Genomic DNA, 21,166 nt, shown 5'->3' on the forward strand with positions numbered 1-21,166 from the left:
AAAAAAGATCATATTTTAGGACATAAATCAAGTTTTAAAAAACAGAAAACTCTGAAATAATTTATTGCATCTTATCAGATCATAATGGAATGAAAACTAGCAATTAACAGTGAGAGAAACTATACAAACATATGGAAATTGAACAATTCACTTTTGAAGGCTCAGTGGATCATTGAAGAAATGAGTTAGGAAATGATAAATATTCCTAGAATCAAGTGAAAATGGAAATATAGCATACAAGAATCTCTAGGATACAGCAAAGGCATTGGTGAGAGTGAAGTTTATAATTTTGAGTGTGCACATAAAAAAACAGACCAGAGATCTCAAATAAATAACCTGATGATGCATCTCAAGTTTCTGGAAAAACAAGAAACTGAAACTAAACTCAACAGAAAGAGGGAAATAATAAAGATCAGAGCTGGTATTATTGATATAGATATTAAAATAACAATACACAGGATCAATGAAACAAAGAATTGATTCCTTGGAATGCCAATTGGCACAGGACCAAATACCTGAGAAGATGAAGCAGCACATAGGATTTATCATTGAAAAGATGTGCAGTGACCTTGGTGGGATGCTCAGTAACGTTTGAAGAGAAACTGAAGAATCAGCAAGAAGACTTTATGAAATAAAGTTACTAAAATATTTACAGGCTGGGGACATTACTCAGTGGTAGAGCTCACCCACTGGGAAGGCCCTAATTTAGATCCTCAGCACTTCTTAAAGTACTAACAATGATTAAATACAAATAACTAAAAACATAAAACAACTAATGATTATAATAGGATAGAATATAATTATACTACCTTTATAAGTGATGACTAGCTAGGGGCATGATGGAAGCTCCTGAGGCAATCCTCTGGGATACTGTTAATGCTCTTTTAAAAAATCTGAGTGGCAGATATATGGGTAAATATACGTGAAGCTGGCTACTTGGATTTCCTGTACTTTTTGTATTTTTATTGCCCTTCAGTGAAGAGTTTAGTTAAACAAAAAATGTTTTTGGGTATCAAAGTTTTGTTTGGTGACCTCTAAACATTTAACCTCTCAGTCTATGAATTATCAAGTCCTAGTCATTATTTTTTATTCTGCTTCATTTTATAGGGCTTAGCTCCTGTGAATCTTATAACCAAATGAATTCTTTAGTTCTCTACGGTGCTGTTTAAACCATCTTACTTGACCTACCGTCATCTGCACCAGCTTCTAGGGTTTTATCCTGCCTCCTGCCTCCTGAAGCCTCATACACGCATGGATACACACACACACACACACACACACACACACACGCACACACACACACATTGTGTCTCTGTTTATTTTGCCTGTCTGTACAAAACAGGAAGAGTTTGGGATTTGTCCCTGAGTGCTTCCTGACAGTCTTTTCTCGGTGAAAGGGGCTCCACCCAGGGGCTCCTGGTCAGTCTGTGGGTGGCTCGGGCACCCAGGGGACTCACTACAGACCACAACCAGATAACCTGAAGCTCTCCGCCTCCAGATCTCTGCTCCTGTAAGCTGAGCCCTGTGTCGTGACTCCGCCTTTGCACAGCCTTCCTGATTCCGCACACCCCGCCCATCTTGCCCCACCCCTTCCCGCAGCCATTGAATGTCCCGGGACCACACACACACACACACACACACACACACACACACACACACACACCCCGCCAAGTGAGTGGCTGGGGCCGTTGGGAGGCTGTGGGAGGTGTCCTGTCCTGTGTCTGCAGGGTGGAGACCGAAGAAGCGAAGAGGGAGTCCTGGACACCTCGACTGAGACAGAGACACTTGAAAGAGGCACCCAGGAAAGGAGCAGGGCTATTTGGGGAAAATTCTTCAGTATTGACAGAGACCTGGAAAAGTCCAAAGCAGTGACTCATCCCTGAAGTCCCAGACACTAGAGAAATGGAGGCAAGAGGATCGCTTGAGGCCAGATGATCGAAGCCAGCCTGGACACCTCAGTAAGACCTTATCTGAAGAAAAAAAAAAAAAATCATAATAGCGCCGCACTGGTGCTTGGTGTTACTTTTGAGAGGAAGCTGCCCCTTGAGGGCGCTTTTGGAAGGGCTGGTTGACTTTATCTCAACTTGTGCATCCCGGACTGTTCACGCTCTGCCTCTGACCGACCACATCCTGAGACTTGAGCTGCTCTTAAGCCTAGTGAGTAAATCTGGGCCGAGTGTGTGGCAGGAAGGGTGGGTGGGAGTACATGGCACACTGTTCAGCTGAGATGACTGAATTTGTCACTCCTCACTGTCTCATTTGAAAACGAGTGTGAAATAGAAACTGATTACCCAGAGTGGTTTTTCAGAGAAAGTTTAGGTGAGGCAGTGCAACTGATTCTGGGTCTGGAACTACGTTGAGGGCCAAATGGTAAGGTAACTCTTGCTTTTCTACAAACGAATGAAGAGAAATATAGTTGACATAAGATGAGTAAAAACACTGACCATGGGGATCTGTACTGGTGACGGAGAAATTTGTTAGCATTGGTATTTTAAAGTGATTGACCAATCTATTCTTTTTCATATTCCCAGGAAATAAAGTTTGTCCATAATTTTGGGTGGCTTTCTAGAGTTATTGAGTTCTCTTTTGTAATTATGATGTGAATAGTTGAACTTTAATAAAAACATTCAAATTTAACCAGCTTGTTACAATGTATATTAAGAAGAATACAGAAAAGTTCAAACAATAGGGAAAAAAATAAGGTAAAAAATTTAGATCGATCCGATAAAAAGATACATATATCTAAAATGTAGTTTTGTTTTTTCTTAGCTACTAATAGAAATGTAAAAGCTCATGACTCTTCAGAATAAATATACAGATTCATAGTGGCTAATGTTTGTTGGACATTTCTGTTTCAGGCCCTGGGAATCATGTAGTTTTCCTAGGAAACATATTACTTTAAATCATTTGCCTTAAAATACAAACATCATAATTTATTTATGCATTTATTATCATTAAGAAACTGTGAAACATTTGAAGTGAGCATAAGTATAATAATTGGAAATAAACTACAACCCAGAGTAGAAAGTAGCCATGAAAGAGTACATGGGAATGGATGTGGGTGGACAGAGGGCCCTTTGTGCTTAATAAAGCTACATGTGGAGGCCATCATAAAAGAGAATGATCAGTGACACAGCTCTGTGACAATAAAGGGAAAAGCACGTTACATCTTCACAGAAGCTTTTCCTGGTTATTTTTGAGGGAAATGTCTTATGAGGTGTCACACAGGTATACAGAGAAGACTGAAGAACAGCAATGGGAAAGCATCCTCAGTGCTACCCCACAGCACACAGAGCTGTGCATGGTCTCGGTGTGTTTTCTGAGATGGTTTGTGTAGTTGTCATTATCCTTACCCTTAGTGTTTCAGGACACACTAGGGTGATAAGACTCTGGTCCCATATGCTGCTGTTGGGTGGCTGAGCCTTAATCAGGGCTCTACCTAGATTTTGTGGAGGGAAAGATGGACATCATAGTCCATAAAAACTCTCCAAATAATTCTGTCAAAATCTTTAAATTTTTTATTTTCAACTGGTACACATTAATGGAAAATATGTATGGTTTTAGTGTGGCATTTCAATATACATATACAATATGTAATGATCAAATCAAGGTAGTTGACATTGGTGTTGTGAGACCTAACTAACTCCATTTTAAAGTTTGACTCCATCTTGGAATAAGACAGTAAAGTGGCCTTGACATAAATTCCACTTCACTGAAGTCAACTATTCCCCTAGTCTCCTTTGTGCCCATAAAATAATGATAAAATGTCCTTGCTGTGGGACAACAGATAAAAAAGAGACACAGCTCCTAACTCAATCCTCTGTCTGCCCAGAAAACAGATGCTCCCAGGCCCATTATCTATAGAACATTCTGTCAATGTGCTGATTGTTCCTTTTTCCCGTAAACTCTACATGTAGCCACCCCTCACCCCCCCCCCATGTAAACCCCATGCTTGGTAAATATCAACCAATCATGTAACTGCTAAATGGAACATCCCCAAACCTTGCGGTAGCCACAATAAAAACCCTGCTGATTTGGAATTCGGGGCTCTCAATCCTGAGCCACTGCATCGGTGACGGTTGAGTGCCCCTGCTCGAGCTTGAATAAACGACCCTCATGTGTTTACATCGGAATCGGCTCCTTGGTGGTCTTTGGGGACTTCGCGATCTGGGCACAACAGTGTCACTGCTTGTCAACAGTTTTTGTTGGAATTCTGATTCTGATAAAGATGATGGCAATTGGCAGAGTTCATACTGTGTTGCTTACAGTGGTAGTAATTTTGAATTGAAATGTTTTAGTGAAAACTAAAGAGTCCAATGGGCATGCTTCCTATATCTATAGGTCTTACAAACTTACAGGAATTTAAAGTTTGTTATTAAAAATATAAATGTCCACATCACCTCAGAATGTGAACCAAAAATTGTTAGTCTAGATGATTTTGACCTGATCATATTTTTTGTTTTGAATAATTGCTTGATTGGCTATAAATCACACACCATATAATTTACCTACTTAAAGTACACGACTGTGTGATTATTAGTATAGTCAGTTATACAAGCATCATATTCCAATCACCATCTTCCCCCCAAACCCATGCTATGAGCAGTTGTTCCTCACTCGCTGGGAGGCTGACAAGGGAGGATATCTAATTTTGAGCTATGAAGAAATATACAGAGATAAATATTCAGAGAATTATATTCAAAGGTAGTAATGTACTAATTGTTTATATTAAGAATGGGTGGGTAGGTACAGAACAAAATTCTGCCTTCCACTCCCCTTCCAATCTCCACATTTGTTTTCACAAAAAAAGGTGAGTAAATCTTTGATAAGGCCTGAGACCCTGTTGATCTTCCCAGCTCTGCTGGAATAGAAGCTGTCTTGCTGAGGACTGTTTCTGAGCTCACCTTGTATTCATACATTGTATTCTGTCATTTATTTTAATGCTTTGTAGTATCTTTTATTATTGCCTGGTAATTGTAGGTAACATGTTTTCCTCAATTCTATGAGCTTTTCTAGTAAATTAACCTATACCAAGGAGAGTTTTGTGTGAAGTATGAGTAATAACCAATCAGAATTGTAGATGACAATGTGCTATTCAGACTGATGCGTGGAGGGTAAGGTCAACTCTGTGGGACTGGAGTGTCAATCTGTGGGACTGACAGTCTGTCTAATTAGATACTGTTTTTTTGTTTGTTTGGTTTTTTGGTCCTGGTGTTTGCATGTGGGGCTTTCACATTGAGTTACATTCCCAGCCCACTCTTTTTTTTTCAGACAGGGTCTTTCTAAGTCACCAAGTTTTCCAGGCTGGGCTTGATCTTGCAATTCTTCTGTTATTTGCAGGTTTGAATTGAATTGCTGGATACTCAGCAGGTGTGCTGTAGAAATTTGTTAGCTCATTGTGGGGACCCACTGCAGTATCCAGTCACAGATTTGTTCTATGATATGAGAGTTGAGTAGAAGTGAAGCAGTGCATATGTTGTCAGTATATACTTTATAATATTTACTTTAAGTAAAATGTGTGATTCAGAACTTTACAGCAGTCAGCCACTTTTAGTTTAAAATCCAATGGTATGATCTCAATTATTCCTAAATCACTATAGTAGTACTGTTTTGCTCACACCAAACCACTCACCCACCTCCATTTTCTTTTCTTTTTAATTTTTTTAATGTTATGAAAAAAACCCACAATGTTTCATTATCAAGCAATAATAGCAATAGTTTTTATACTGTGCATCATTATCTACATTTTCAAATGCAAACAAGGAACAGAACCCACTTAGCATATGCAGTGTTAGTTAATACCCAGGAGTAAGTATCAACCTCTTAACAGTGGGCCTACTCCTGTTGCTCTAGCACAGATCTATTCTTGCTACTTATTCCTTGGGAGCCTTGAACCAGTTTTTTTGTCTTGATTTTTATATAAGTATACATCTGCCTACACAAGAAAGATGTGCTCCTTTTTGTCTCACAGAATTCCATATGTAGAAAGCCATAGAGGTGAAGTGGTTATCCCCTGGGACCAAATTTACCTAGCATTAGTAACTGGTCCACTCCAACAGGTAATTCGAGTGGCTTCAGTTTCTCAACAAGAGCAGTTGCCACCCCTTCCCCTAAAAAGAAAGAGGTGAAAACATTTCTGAACAATTTACAAAATTATAGGCTTCCTGCTCTTTACTCCTTTCCCTGTATGCTAGAGATATCCCCTCATCATTGGTTTCTAAGAGGATGTAAATTTTGCTTATCATTAATATACCAGAATAACAAAGAAGAGCTGATTTTGATTTGGAGTCTACAAAATCATGCTTTTCAGGAACAAGACAAGGATGTCCACTATCACCATTCTTGTTCAGTATAGTTCTGGAAACATTATCCATTGCAATTAGACAAGAGAAAGAAAGAAAAGGAATAAAGATAGGAAATGAAGAAGTCAAATTGTCATTATTTGCAGATGACGTGATACTCTATAGAGAAGACCCCAAGAACCCCACCAAAAGTCTTCTAGACTTAATAACCAAATTCAGTCAAGTAGCTGGTTACAAGGTCAACACACAAAAATGAATAGCTTTCCTCTACACAAATGACAGACTCACTGAGAGAGAAATAGGGCAAGTAATTCCTTTCACAATAGCATCCAAAAAACTGAAATACCTAGGAATCAACCTAACAAAAGAAATCAAAGACCTCTTCTCTGAAAACTATGGCACTCTGAAAAGAGAGATTGAAGATGATATCAGAAAATGGACAGATATCCCCTGCTCCTGGGTAGGAAGGATTAATATAGTGAAAATGGCCATACTTCCAAAACTGCTATATAGATTTAATGCAATTCCAATTGAGATCCCAGCAGCATACTTCAAAGACCTTGAGAAAACAATCCAAAAATTCATTTGTAACAAGAAGAGACCCAGAATAGCAAAAGCAATTCTAGGTAACAGAGACATGGCAGGGGGTATCACAATCCCCAAGCTACAACTCTACTACAAAGCTACTGTAATAAAAACAGCATGGTACTGGCAAAGAAACAGACCTGAGGACCAGTGGAACAGATTAGAAGATGCAGAACCAATGCCAGACATATTCAGCCATCTCATCTTTAACAAAGGAGCCAAACACCCTCACTGGAGGAAAGATAGCCTTTTTCATAAATGGTGCTGGAAAAATTGGGCTTCAACTTGCCAAAGATTAAAATTAGACCTGTATCTCTCACCATGCACTAAACTAAAATCAAAACGGATTAAAGATCTAAATATTAAAATAGAAACTCTGAACCAGTTGGAACAGAGGTTAGGGAGAACCCTTGAAGACATTGGTGTAGGAAAAGATTTTATGAACAAAACCTCAGTTGCCCATGAACTAGCACAAACAATCAACAAGTGGGATCTCTTCTTATTAAAAGGCTTCTGCACAGCAAGAGAAACCACCAGCAGTGTGAAGAGACAACCCACAATGTGGGAAAAAATCTTCACCTGCTCTTCCTCAGACAAAGGTCTACTATCTCGAATCTATAAAGAACTTAAAAAGATCAGACCTCCCAAATTTAAAGATCCAATCCGAAAATGGGCATCTGAAATGAACAGACATTTCTCAGACAAAGAAGTAGAAATAGCAAATCAATACATGAAAAAATGTTCAACATCACTGGTCATTCGAGAGATGCAAATGAAAACAATGCTGAGATTCCACTTCACTCCAGAAAGAATGGCTGCTATCGTGAAATCAACCAATCACAAATGCTGGTGGGGCTGTGGGGAAAGAGGAACCCTGCTCCACTGCTGGTGGGAGTGTAGACTGGTGCAACCACTGTAAAAATCAGTATGGAGATACCTCAAAGAAATAGGACTGGAAGTCCCATTTGACCCCACTATTCCACTGGTGGGGATCTTCCCCAAAGAATTAAAAGAATCATACCACAGTGATATATGTGTGCCCATGTTCATAGCAGCACAGTTTGTAATAGCTAAAACTTGGAAACAACCCAAATGCCCATCAACTGGAGACTGGATAAAGAAAATGTGGTATTTTTATAAAATGGAGTACTGCTCAGCCATAAAAAATGAGAAATTAGATACATTTGTAGCTAAGTGGATGCACATTGAGGTGATACTCTTAAGTGAAATAAGTAGGACACACATGTGTAAATACCGAATAGTTTCTCTGGTGTGAGAAACTGAAAGTGTAAATAAGGGCTAAATGTATAATAGGTAATGTGAAATAGGAAGAAAGGGGGCAAAGGGGAAGGAAGTGGGAGGGCTAGGGGAAAGGATAGAAGGGAATGGGATTAATATGAGAAAATGGAAAAATAGGAAGAAAATCTTTGCAAATAGGGAGGACTGGAGGGGCTGAAGGGAGGGCTGGGCAAGGGTGAAAAATAAGAACCAAGAGAGACTATGTAAAAGTGCAAATTTCCAATGATGAATGTCATTATATTGTATACCTAAAATGTACCAATGATTAGAATGAATAATCGATAATATAAAATAGGAAGAAAAGGTCCAAAGGGGTAGGGGTAGTGGGAGGGGCAGGGGAAAGGAAAGAAGGGAAAGGAAAAATGATGAGAAATGGAAAAAATGGAAATAAAGTCTTTGTAAATAGGGAAGGGTAGAGGGCGTGAAGGGAGGTCTAGGAATGGGGATAAAATAAGAACCAAGATGCATTATGTAAAGGTACAATTCCCAATGAGAAATGTAATTGTGTTGTATACCTACAATGTACCAATAAAAGAGTTTAATTTTTTTTAAAAAATCATGCTTTTCAGAATACAGCTTTGATTGGGTTGTACAAATTTTCACAAGGAAAACTTGAAGAATAAATATTGCTTATTAAGCCTAACATCCTGCTTCCATTATAAACATCCCACAGTATTGCTTATTTTAATATTTAATTTGACATAATTATTGACTTACTGAAAAATGCAAAAAAAAACCAATATAGAGAATTTCTATAACACCTTGCATAACTATACTACAATTGTCAAAACTAATAATGGACATTGGTTCAGAATTATAATACTAGTAGTTTCATTTTAGTCCTATTAAATGAATATGAATTTATTTCTCTGCTATCCTTTTCTGTCCAGAATCCAATTCAGGTTCTCACATAGCAGTTAAATAATGTATTCTATGTTGATTCCTCAGCTGTGTTTCTTTCATGGTCTTGACACTAATGGATACTGGTCAGTTAAGTTGTAGAATGCAACTCACTAGTATTTCTTGGATGTTTGCTCGTGATTAGGTTGATAGTAAACAAGAATAAATTTGAGACATTTTTAGGTAAACAGATGAACCTCAAGACCATAATTTTAAGTGAAATAAATCAGATACGAAAGTTCAATTATCACATTGTTTCACTTATGTGAGAAACTCAAAGGGTAAATAAGGAGCAAAATGGATGGTAGATATTGGGAAGTAGGAAGAAGAGGGTAAGGCAGAGGGAGAAAGAAGGAAAGGGAAAAGGGATTAAAAAAAGATTGGAAAAATGGAGACAAAGTTTTTGTAGATAGAAAGGGGACTAAGGGTTGGAGGAAGGGGAAGGGAATGAGAAAAAAAGAATTAAGATATATTATGTACAGGTGCAAATTCCCTATGATGAAAGTGATCATTATGTATAGCAAACATATACTGATAAAAATGTACATGGCTGTGGGAAAAATGCAGCAGAGGTACAAAGCCCTTTTCACAGCATCATATCAAGAGTTTATGATGTTGAAAAGTCTTATTACTGATGATGTTAATCTTGGTTAAGATGAAGTTTGCCAGGATCTCAACATAGAGTTATCGTATTTCCCTTTATTGTTGATAAATATTTTGGTAGAAATATGTATGTAAACATACTGTTTCTTCCAAGCTTATCTAATTTTTGTATCAGCTTGTCAAACATGTTTTACTTGTTTGAATAGTGTGTGTGTGTTTTCTTTAATTCCTTAGAAACTTGTAAATTTTTCTGTAAGGAAGAGCTTTCCTTTTTTTCCTGGTTTATCCAACTATTTATATCAGTACTAACTCATACTCTTTATTATGCAGGTTGTACTCCAGTAGGATCATTATTTAATTTGCTGCTCAAATTGTTTTGATTCCTACCACCAGGACTGTTCTTTCAAACTTGGCCCTCTTCCATTCTGATATAACACTTTCCTTTTTCTTTCTTTTATGTTTTAAAACTGCATTTCCATACTTTCTGGTATCAAAAATATGTTCCAAGCTCATTTTGTTTTTTCCATGCCCCCACCCAGAAATGATCTACTTGTACAAAGCAATTTGGTTATTTTTCTTTGGAAAGGTATTAAAAAATCAACATCTAAGCATTTACCATTCTTCTTGAAGTTGCTTTTAATGTTTTTTTAATATGTTACTGAGGATTGAACCGAAGGCATTGTGCATACTAAGCAAGTACTGTACCATTGAGATACACTCTCATCCCTAGAGCTTAATAGGTTTGTGACCTAGTAAATATATCTGTACAAGAGTGATAGTGCTTTCAAGTTCATACATTAGAGAGGACTTGACTGGAGTCACCAATTTGTATTCTTTTATGGAAAGAGGTAAAATTGGCAGGATTTAGGAGGTTTTATAAATTATCAGTTTTTATCAAAAGATGACCTATGTGCTTACAAAACAGCACACATGTGAACTTCTATTTATTACACTCTGATATGAAACCAGGGATATTTTATTATTTTAGAACTTAATTAAACAACATCCTAACTAATAACTGAATGTACGGGAAGGGAAGATAAGTAGAGATCGTATCTTTGAAATGTTTAAAATGTCTTCAAATGAGATATTTTTTGCTCCACAGTGTTATTTTAGAGTGAGGCTTTGAGCCCACATTTTCACTCTAAAAGTACAGATTTTAGGCAATATTGGCCCTCCATACTTTTCTTGCAGTTCAGAGTACCCCTTAATGTCCAGAACATTTAGGAACTATTTCATTTATAATTTTAAACTTCTTCTGACTCTGAATGATTGACTAAGTCCCTTTTGTTGGTAACGATGTCATAAATTTCATAAAGTAAAATACAGGAGATATGATAAAGATGTAGTCTGTCCTTGAACATAAACTGCATCATAATATGCTTTTCAAGCCAGATTAACCCTAATTCATCTTTTTCATGCTTCATAAATGTTGAGTAATATTTATGCTCTGTTTAATTACTAGGTCAAATTTACTCCTTAGGAATTTAACATATAATTGAACTGTATATATCCAATGATATATCTGCCTCTCATTATAGGTTTTAACTTTGTTCTTATCACAGAGATGTAGGCTGGTCATTGGTAAAGAATTCATTACCGTGCTATTTAAAACACATTTAATTTAAATGTATTACTTGAGGTTTACAATCAAATTTAGTAGGAGTATCATCTAATTGATGCTTTTCCCTCTACAGCAAGGCAGAAGCTCTCCAGATGTGTTCCACAAATGAAAACTTTTTTATCCCAATGTTACAAAGAAACAGCAAAGATCTCCCAGGGATGACCCCCAGTGACTTGAAGACATGCACTGAAGGAGCTGTGTTAAGTTTTCACAACATCTCCTATCGAGTAAAAACAAGGAGTGGCTTTCTATTTGGCCAGAAAACAGTAGAGAAAGAAATACTATCAAATATAAGGTATGTACTTGAACTTCTTAAAAGAGCACTTTGTTGATCCCACAGTGAAGTATATAGGTTTTCCCTGTTACCAACAGGTGTTGTGAACTTTTGTGTCCATGCATTTGCACAGATATATGTAATTTCATTTCTTTCAGCTACCCTAGGAGTAAAGTGATTTGGATGACTTCTTTAATAGTGGAGAGATTTTTTATGTTTTCTTAAAAGTAATATATACATATATATATATATATCTTAAATATATGTATACATACTATATATTGTGGGCCCTTGACTTATGAACTCAATTTGTTCATGAGGGCTGGTAGTAACTCCAGTTGGTTGTAAGTCAAGACTATTTTTCCCATAAGAAATAATGGAAAAACCTATAATGTATTCTGAATATCCCAAAGCGTCTTTTCATAATAAAAAGGTTTATATAATGTGCATAATTTACCAGAAACACCACTAATTTTCCTGGTGTATTCAACAAAAATTTATAAAATGTGCCTAGTTTACCAGAAACAACAATTTCATACTGTACTCACCATGCAAGTTGGCATCTTTGGCTTGCAGGAAGGGAGGATGAAATGGAAGGTGGTTATTGTTTAGAAGGAGAGTCCCCTTATATAAGAACATCAGGAATCTGACTCTGGTGTCCTTTCTCTCTTTGGGGGAGTCTGTAACCCACTGGGACCTGCTTCTGGCTTACTAGGTCTCAACCTTTTCAGAACTAAAACTGGTCTAAGGTTGTCAATTTCTGTCTTTTTTTTAACACTGTTCTGTAGTATGACACAATGTTATCATTAAGCAAGTAAATGCAATGATTAGCTTTTTCTCTATCTGAATGGGTCTTCTCTACAAATGTTTGTAGCTCTGTCTATTTTTTCAGAATTTCCTCTATTTCAGACAAAGAATTTTGCTGCACTGATTGTTGACACTCCCTCTCCTCCTCAGAAAGCTCCTCAGCTGCCATTCCCTGTTGCTCAGCCAAAAGTTCCTGATGTTCCTCTGTAAACAATTCCTGAGTGTCTCTCTACCAGTTCCTCAACATCACCTCTGTCTACTTGCAAGCCTATGGACTCTGTTATAGTGACAATGCCATCAACCATAGGGTACACTGAAGGCTCAGGCTCCTCTATGTAGCCTTCTTCTCCTGTATGGTTTTAGGCCATAATTTCTTCCAGGCAGATACCAATGGTCCTTAGAGAGACATTGGCCCAGGATTTCTCAATTAACCCCACACAGGACAGGATGTTATAATGTTCCTTCTAGAACTCTTTAAGGGTTAAATCTGCATCTGAGACCATCTGGAAGCATTTTAGGAACAGTTCCTTGGTGTATAGCTTTTTAAAGTTAGCTATTACCTGCTGGTCCATAGGCTGCAATAGAGGAATTGTATTAGGTGGGAGGAACTCGACCAAGAGCCATGAGAATTCTTCAGCCAATTCTTCTTCCAAATCTCATGGGTAAGCAGGAGCATTATTCATGATGAGGTGAGCCTTGAATGGTAAACCTTTGTCCTCTAGATATTTCTTAACAGTAGGACAGAAAGTCTCCCTGATCCTCTCAAGAAAAAGTACTCTTGTTACCCAGACTTTTGTGTTAGATCTCCTCATGACCCCTAGCCTATTCATAACTTTATGTTTTCTGAACATTCTAGGGGCCTCAGAATGATAAACCAAGAGAGGCTTTATCTTGAGGTCACCACTAGCATTGGCACATAGCAATAAGTTTAGCCTATCCTTCATAGGCTTTTTGTCTGATATTTTCTTCTATTCCTGGGCAATGTATGTTCTCCTGGGCATTTTCTTCCAGAAAAGGCCAGTTTCATCACAGTTGAAAACTTGGTGAGAGCAAAAGCCATCTCTGTGTCATTGTTTTGAAGTAGTGTATGTAATTTTCAGCACTCCTTTTATTAGCACTGGCTGCTTTACCATTCCTAATTACACTATTAACCCCAGTTCTCACTTTCAATTGTGAAATCAACCCTTACTAGCATGAAATGTTTCATCATTATCATTCTTTGATGTATCCTTTATGAGATCTGCATTTATAGTCCTAGCTTTTAAAAAAATTATAGACTCAGGGTATCACCTGCCATCTGCCTTTGATTTATTCACATTAATAATAGCCTTTCTACCTCATCTAACTGTTGATCATGACTTACAAATTGGAATAACACCTTCAGCAACACTAGCTTCCTTATACAAATTTTTTCCTATAAGATTTTCCAGATGACATGTTAGTGTACATATTAGCGAGATTGGTCACACAAATGCCCCTGTGATATTTCTCCACACCCTAGAAAATATATTTCTAAGATACCTACATTTGCTAACCTTGACTCCTTTTCCCACATCCTCCTTCTTTTAAAAAGCCTTGATCTCTCAACCTGATCATGTTGTTTCCTCCCTAGGAACTCACCTGCTGTCCCTTTTGGCAGTATATAATAGGAATAAACTCATGTCTTTTCTATATTTTTCTTGTCACTTTTTTCATATTTTTATTAGTACATGTTTGCAATGCATAATGATTACGTTCTTCGCGGAGAGTTGGTACATGTACATAACACATCATAATTCTTTTTTCACCCCCTTTCCCTACTCAGACTCTCCCTCCCTCTGTCTCTTGGTCTCCTTCCCATTTGCAAAACATCTCTCTCTCTATTTCCTATTTTCTATCATTTGTTTTTTTTAATTTATATTTTGGGTTCTCATATAAGAGAAACCATATGCTATTTATTTTTTTGTGTCTGATTTCTTTCACTTCACATTATGGTCTCAAGTTGCATCCATTTACATAAAGATGACTCAAATTTGACCTATTTTATGGCAAAATAGTACTCCATTGTGTTTAAATACTACATTTTTTTTCTATTCATCTGTTGATGGGAATATTGGTAACACAAATGCACCGTCTGACATGGCACTTTTTCTTTGGCTAAGTATTTTTAAAACCTGGAAGAGTTTACTGGCAATGATGCCTTAGTGAATATCAACCTTATCTTTGGTCATTTTAGAAGCAGTTTCTAGGTAGCTACTAATAAGGAAGATGCATCAATTTATAGCATCAAGATGCTATAAATAAATAGACCTTGAGAGTTTACCTACTTAGTATGTTTTTGCATTGACAGGAAGGGAAATACCACAGCCAAAATAAGAGGATTTTCTGTGCTACACCTTGTTCCAGGTTTACAGAACTGTCATTGTCTTTGTTCAGTATTTCAGTGAGAGGCATTTCAGTGAGAGGTATTTCAGTTATGCAACTAAGCAAAATACATGTTTTCCTCACCAACTATTGTGTAACTGGACTGGATCAGGAACAACAGACAGTAAATGCTGATGTCCTCTTAGATTATGCATTGTACTAGGGACCTCTGAAACATTACTAGAAACCTCAGCAGTACACTCCAATGTACGATGCAGGACTGAGGAAAAAAAAAACCAAAAGAACTAAGAGAGACAAAGTAGGCTATCAAGACAACCAATGCCAGTGCAACCAACAAAGGCACTGGCCAGTCCAAACCACTGATTTTTATTAGTATTTATCAACTAGAGTGAAGGCAAGCTATGTGCAAGGGCAGGACTATATGCAAGAATGTGCAATTGTGTGGTTTCTATGGAAATTAATGTAAACAAGGCTCATAAAAAGACGCAGCATTCTCAAATTAGGAACAAAATATACAAAATATATGGTTGTAATTAAAACATTGTCCTTCTAGTTAAGAAGGTTTTAGTTGTTAGAATGGAATTTGGGTGTGAATTACTCTGACTTTGGCACATAGGCTTCGGCCTGACTCACTTCTATGAACAAGCCAATTGTAGTATTAACTCTTTACATCCTGCACTGCTTGCAGTCTACTTTGGGCATAATCAATATTGCAGTTTCCCACACATTGTGGTGCAGTTACATTGGAGATCTTATCATTTATGAGAATTGTGTAATTGTAGGATGTACCTTTGTGGATTGAACATTAACTGAGATCAAAATAGCTTTTAGTTTGGCCTTCCCCTTGGAAATTATACTCTTTTCTCTGTGTGATACATATTGACCTATTTACAAATTATGAGAGACTGAACATACACACTGGGGTTTAGAAAGGCTAAGTCAGGTCTACATTTTCTTTTGCCTGCCTACTTACTAGTCTTAATTCTGCTTTCTCCAATCTGTTCTACTTAACCATTCCACCTGTGACCTTTAGCATAACATAATCAAATATTTGCCTTCTTTTTGGGTCTCAGCACAGTCAGCTCTGCTGTAATTTTTTCACCTACTCTGTCAGAATATTAGTTACCCTCACACACGCATATAGTTTGTTTGAAACATAGTTGTGTCTATTCCATGCCTAAACATCCTTAAATATCTGAGCATCCCATGCTAAAGAGTGTAAACTGAACATTTTCTCATCCTCTTAGGAGACACTTAATGAGGAAGGAAATAATTCATCTGGAGTGTGTATTTCCTTTTCCAGTTGGAAGGAGTTTTTCAATGTTAAGAACTGGTGAAGTTTGTTTTTTTTTATCCTCTGGAGTGATTTTTCTTGCTTCTTTATTTCTTCTTAAGATGTATTTTTGGGGGGTCTTATTAGGGGTTTTTTTTGGTACCAGGGATTGAATTTACAAGGCAGGTGCAGTACCACTGAGCTAAGTCCCCAGCCCCATTATTAGATTTTAATAGTAAGAACTCTACTATCTATATTCTGTGAATCATTGATTACTTGTCTAGTACTTGACTAGGCAGTAAATGAGGAGGTATTTTGAAGACATGAAACATCACTCAGAAGCTGTTACATACTTGACACAGGGTTAAAAAGACCTAAGTGTAATTGATGATCAGGAGAATTTATTACTTATTTCAGGCAATATTGATTATTACCAAAAGGGTAAAAGGTTTCAAAAAATAAATGAATGGAATTTAGAGGGACCTGAACCACTTTGTATAGGTCCCAATTCAAGATTAATAGCCTTTGTATACTAGTCTTCTTATTATTTTTTCTTTACAAGTTATTCTTATTTTTTGTCTAAAATTTCATCAACCTTCATTAATTATTCAGTTCAGACCGAAGTTAATAGAACTCTATTTGAAGTGGAACAGTAAATCAATTTGATTTTATGTTTACAGTGGGATTATGAGACCTGGCCTCAATGCCATTTTGGGACCCCCAGGTGCAGGCAAATCTTTGTGAGTATAACAGACAATACGAGTAAATTTCTTTGCTATAAATTACAGTGTGCTTTAAAAAATCACTTTTCCACAACCAGGTGTTGGTTAAGGATTTGTTATGCATATCCAGTCTCATCCTAGTTGCTGTAAAAATGCGCTTTCGGGCCAGATTGTGGCTCTGTTCCAAGGACCAGGTAGTCTTATTTGGTCAGGTTTACTAATAGGATGTGAAAAAGTGATTGGCCTACAACAGCCAATATTATGAGCCAATGGGAAGGGAGAACAAGGAGATAATATTAAAAGGAGGGAGATAGAAGAGAAATTCTAAGTGAAGGCATGAGATTCAAATAAAAAAGCACATTGCCTTGGTTGGGACCTTCAAGGTTAGACAGCAGGAGGATCATTTGAGATGTCTGTACTGGATAACTCAGTGATATCCTGCTTTTATGGTTTTGGGCTCTCTTGTAGCATATAATGAAAAGGTAGGTGAGAGTTTTAAAATATACATATATATCTATTATCTTTCTTAACTAGTTTATTTTCTAACTTGAGCAGGGAAGCTAAAATATATAGCCCGTGTTGTAGAGAAAGAAACTCCGTGTCATATATGTCTTTTTATAGGTTGTTAGATGTCTTAGCTGCAAGGAAAGACCCATGTGGACTATCTGGAGATGTGTTGATAAATGGAGAACCTCATCCTCCCAATTTTAAATGTTATTCAGGCTATGTGGCACAAGTAAGTATCAGTGGATTTTCTTTTTTTTTTTTAGTTTCCTCTTGTTTCTATATGTGCATGTGCCTTAGCATATAGTTTAGTGTGCTTCCAGCTGATTATATAATGTGCTCATAGAACCAACTTTCTTTACACCAGTTTTAATAATCTTCCATTAGATTGAGGGTGGTATTAAATGGAAAGGCAAAGATCTGGAATATGATCCTTGTAGGGCAGTGGTATCAATTCTAGCTGGTATATCATTTTGAAAAGGGTCTGCTGTTATCCTTCCTTCACTTCTCTGCATCCCCTAAAATGTTTTTGATAAATCCTTATACAAAGGAGTCTGCAAGAGTTTGCTAGTATTCATCATAATTACCTATGCTCTCCTTGGGTGTGCAAATGTGGGGTGAAATATGATTCCAATAGGTTCTGCAGCTATCTGTGTATGTAGTTAGTGTAATATGTAGGATTGAAAGATCACTGTTAGCTAAAGATTTACTTTGGCTATGTTATTTTCTTGAATTAAGTTTTGTGTTTTAGTGTAATGATCTTAGAGAAGACTTGGTTTGTCTTATTAAAGTACCATTTTGCCTTAAGGATGATATCATGAAGGGCACACTGACAGTGAGAGAAAACTTACACTTCTCAGCAGCTCTTCGGCTTCCAACAACCATGACGAGTCAAGAAAAAAATGAGAAGATTAATGAGATTATTGAAGAATTAGATCTGAATAAAGTGGCAGATTCCAAGGTACTGTGAATAAGACTGGTATGAAACTTCCCTTGTGTGAATAAACTGACCTTAATCAGAAGTTTTCTGTAATGTTTGTGGTCAGGTGGCTTCCTGTAATGAGGGAAAAGTGACTAGTTACATTCACAATTTACACAATTTACAAGGAGATGTAAATTAAACTGGAAAAAATTTAACAATGATCCAATTCTGGAGATGGTGTGAGATTTAGGATGGAAATGTGTCCTCATATAGCCTTTTCCATATTATCCTCCCTCACCCTCATTGTTCAAGTCCTGGCTCATTTGATAACTTTTTACTAATTTTCCTCTTCATGTTTTTCTCTTCTTAGTGTGCCTCCCCCGCCGCCTCCAGGGGACTTTGTTCTGCTGCTTCAGGGAGGTGTATTTCTGGAGCTGATAAGTTATAAGAATCCAAGGATTCTCGCTCTGTACATTTCTCTTTGTTATCATTTTGCTTCCAAAATTATATTCAGTTCCATTATGATTTACTTGTAATTTGTGTAGAAGTACAGTTATTTTTCTATGTATTTCCTTTCTGTTCTTTTTACTTTCTTTTTTATCAGTTTTGTGTCTCATTCCTACCTACCTCTCTGCTTTTTCTCTTTGTTCTGCCAGTATTTATTTCCAAATCCTTCCATGCCAGGCTGTTTCAACTTTTAGAGATACACCTGTGGGCAAGAGTAATAAAAAGGGGACAAAGTAACTGCTCCTTTTAAGGGTTGTGTAGGATCATGAAGAAGGATCAGAGGAATGAGTGAACTCTCCAGCCAACAAGTCCATATAGAAATTTTGCTGGGTAGACATTTGTAGTTTCAGGTGAAATTGAACTATTTAGGTGGTAATTGCTAAGGTTTATCCCACTGTGACAGCCCCTCCTTAGAAGCAGAGAAGAACAAGGGTTCTAATGGCTGCTGCTTCCTGATACTTGACAATAGCCTTTTTATGAACTCTTTTGTTTGGAATAATAATCCTGGGATGCCAACATTGATCACTTACTTTTTTATCATGAATGATTCACTTTACTTTGGGCATGTTTATTTTTATTTCATCTTTCCCATAAGGTACTTCCTTTTACTGCTCTTTAAGAATTTATTAGGGCCAAGGATTTAGCTCAGTGCCACTGCGCCTGCCTTATAAGCACAAGGTCCTAAGTTCGATCCCCAGAACAACCCCCCCAAACAAAGAATTTATTGCCCTATATTACTTTCTTGGATTTTCAGGGAAAACATACAAAGAAAGTTGACTTAGAATTTGTTTAACGTTATTGCTTGAAATAATTACATATTTTTATACTTTTTATAATAGTATAAACAACAGAGTTTCAGAGAAAATAATCTGATTATTATAGTGATAATATTGTAAGAAATTGGTATAAAAGTGTAATTATTAAGACTGTTTACCTTGATTTCTCAATTCTTCATGTTAACCAGAATTACCTTAACTCTTTCTTACTGAAATACTTTAAAGAAACTTTTATAATATCCTACCCCTGATAACTTACTATGCATGTATAAAAATGCCCATATTGTTATCAACTAACCAAAAGAATAATATCTTCATATTGTCAGCTGTATTAGAACAGTATTCATTCACATTGCCCAAAGTATTTCCAAATGTCTTTTATATATATTTCTGTTGTTAATAGAACCCTAGCAAGGGCCATAAGTAACATTTGATTATTCCTTTTGGAGACAGTATTTTGGGAGCAGTGTGGTTGAGACAAGGTCTCTTTATGCCCCAGGCTGCCTCAAACTTGCAATTGTGCCTTAGCCTCCCAAGTGCTAGAATTATAGGCTTGGACTGCCATGCCCGGCCTTTTTGGAAATAAATAACAAAACTGTTTTTCACTTCTCCCTCTCTAACACCTTCCTTCTCCCTTTGCCACACACAATGACTTTGACTGGTTGAAGAGAGTGAGCCAGTCACCCTGTGATATATATCCCACCTTCTGCATATGGCCGAAAATGGTAGTCATTTTTGTGATGAGTTAGGGTGTAGGCAGTGTCAGTGGTGAAATGTGATGGCAATTGAAAAGGTTGTAGACAGTGCAGTTTCCTGAGTCAGATTCAACCCTCACCTTGTAATTCCACGTGGAGACTTTCATGGCCGAGACAGTGGGGAAGGTACTCTTGGAAGACTAATAAATTACTATAGATACTTTCCCTTTTCCTGTTTTATTTATTTATTACTTGATTGATTCATTGATTGATTTATGATTCTGGGGATTGAACCCAGGGCTTCTGCACTGAGCTACTTCCCCAATCTGCCCCTTTTCAACTTTTGAGACCAAGTCTTGCTAAAAGTTGCCCGGGTGAGGCTTAAACTGCTATCCTTCTACCTTAGCCTCCTACAGTGCAGGGGACGTGTGAACCATGGCTGAGTTTTATTCTTCTGTTTGGACTGTGATTTCACTGTCATGACATATCTTAGTATTCTGACTATTTTAAAAATAAATGTTCGACTCAGTAAGGCACATGTGGAACTGTGAAAAGCATGGGCTTCATATTAGGTCTCAGCCACCTAGCAGCTCTGACATGAGGCTCAGTTTACTCCTCTGGTTAAGCAGAAATCTATGTCTTCTCCTAGGTGTCTCCTTATTTGCTGTTCAGAATGAGGAGAATAATAAGATAAATGTACAGGGCTGAAACTGAATTGTTCACTACATGATAGTGACTGTGGTTATTCCTGTTGATAATGTTTTGTTTCAGGTTGGAACTGAATTTGGTCTGTCTGGAGTAGAAAGAAAAAAGACCAGTATTGGAATGGAGCTGATAACAGATCCTTGCATCTTATTCCTGGATGAGCCTACTAATGGTTTAGACTCAAGCACAGCACATGGTATATTTTTACTCCTGAAAAGGTAAGTGCTGTGAGAACATTGTTCTTCAGTTTATTTAATATCTGATCACTTCTATGTACATAGTATTCTTGATGCAGGACACTCAG

General features: G+C 37.1%; 1 protein-coding gene across 3 annotated transcripts in view; it reads left to right on the forward strand.

Moving 5' to 3' along the window:
- Positions 1-21,166, forward strand: part of LOC101721703 (broad substrate specificity ATP-binding cassette transporter ABCG2) — an 83,808-nt gene that overhangs the window by 16,726 nt on the left and 45,916 nt on the right. Inside the window, exons 1-6 of one of the 3 annotated variants that reach the window (XM_004848051.4) lie at positions 1,601-2,157; positions 11,387-11,608; positions 16,712-16,771; positions 17,375-17,489; positions 18,066-18,218; positions 20,929-21,080. In XM_004848051.4, coding sequence (XP_004848108.2) covers positions 11,406-11,608; positions 16,712-16,771; positions 17,375-17,489; positions 18,066-18,218; positions 20,929-21,080 — 683 coding nt within the window. In that variant the 5' untranslated portion in view covers positions 1,601-2,157; positions 11,387-11,405. Of the gene's footprint in view, positions 1-1,600; positions 2,158-11,386; positions 11,609-16,711; positions 16,772-17,374; positions 17,490-18,065; positions 18,219-20,928; positions 21,081-21,166 lie in introns of those variants that run through there. The other 2 variants (XM_021261053.2, XM_087215841.1) reach the window with 2 other exon arrangements.

Source organism: Heterocephalus glaber, unplaced genomic scaffold (assembly GCF_053883595.1).
Source record: "Heterocephalus glaber isolate CG9 unplaced genomic scaffold, H.glaber_assembly_v1.0 deba00001454, whole genome shotgun sequence".
Classification (NCBI taxonomy): domain Eukaryota; kingdom Metazoa; phylum Chordata; class Mammalia; order Rodentia; family Bathyergidae; genus Heterocephalus; species Heterocephalus glaber.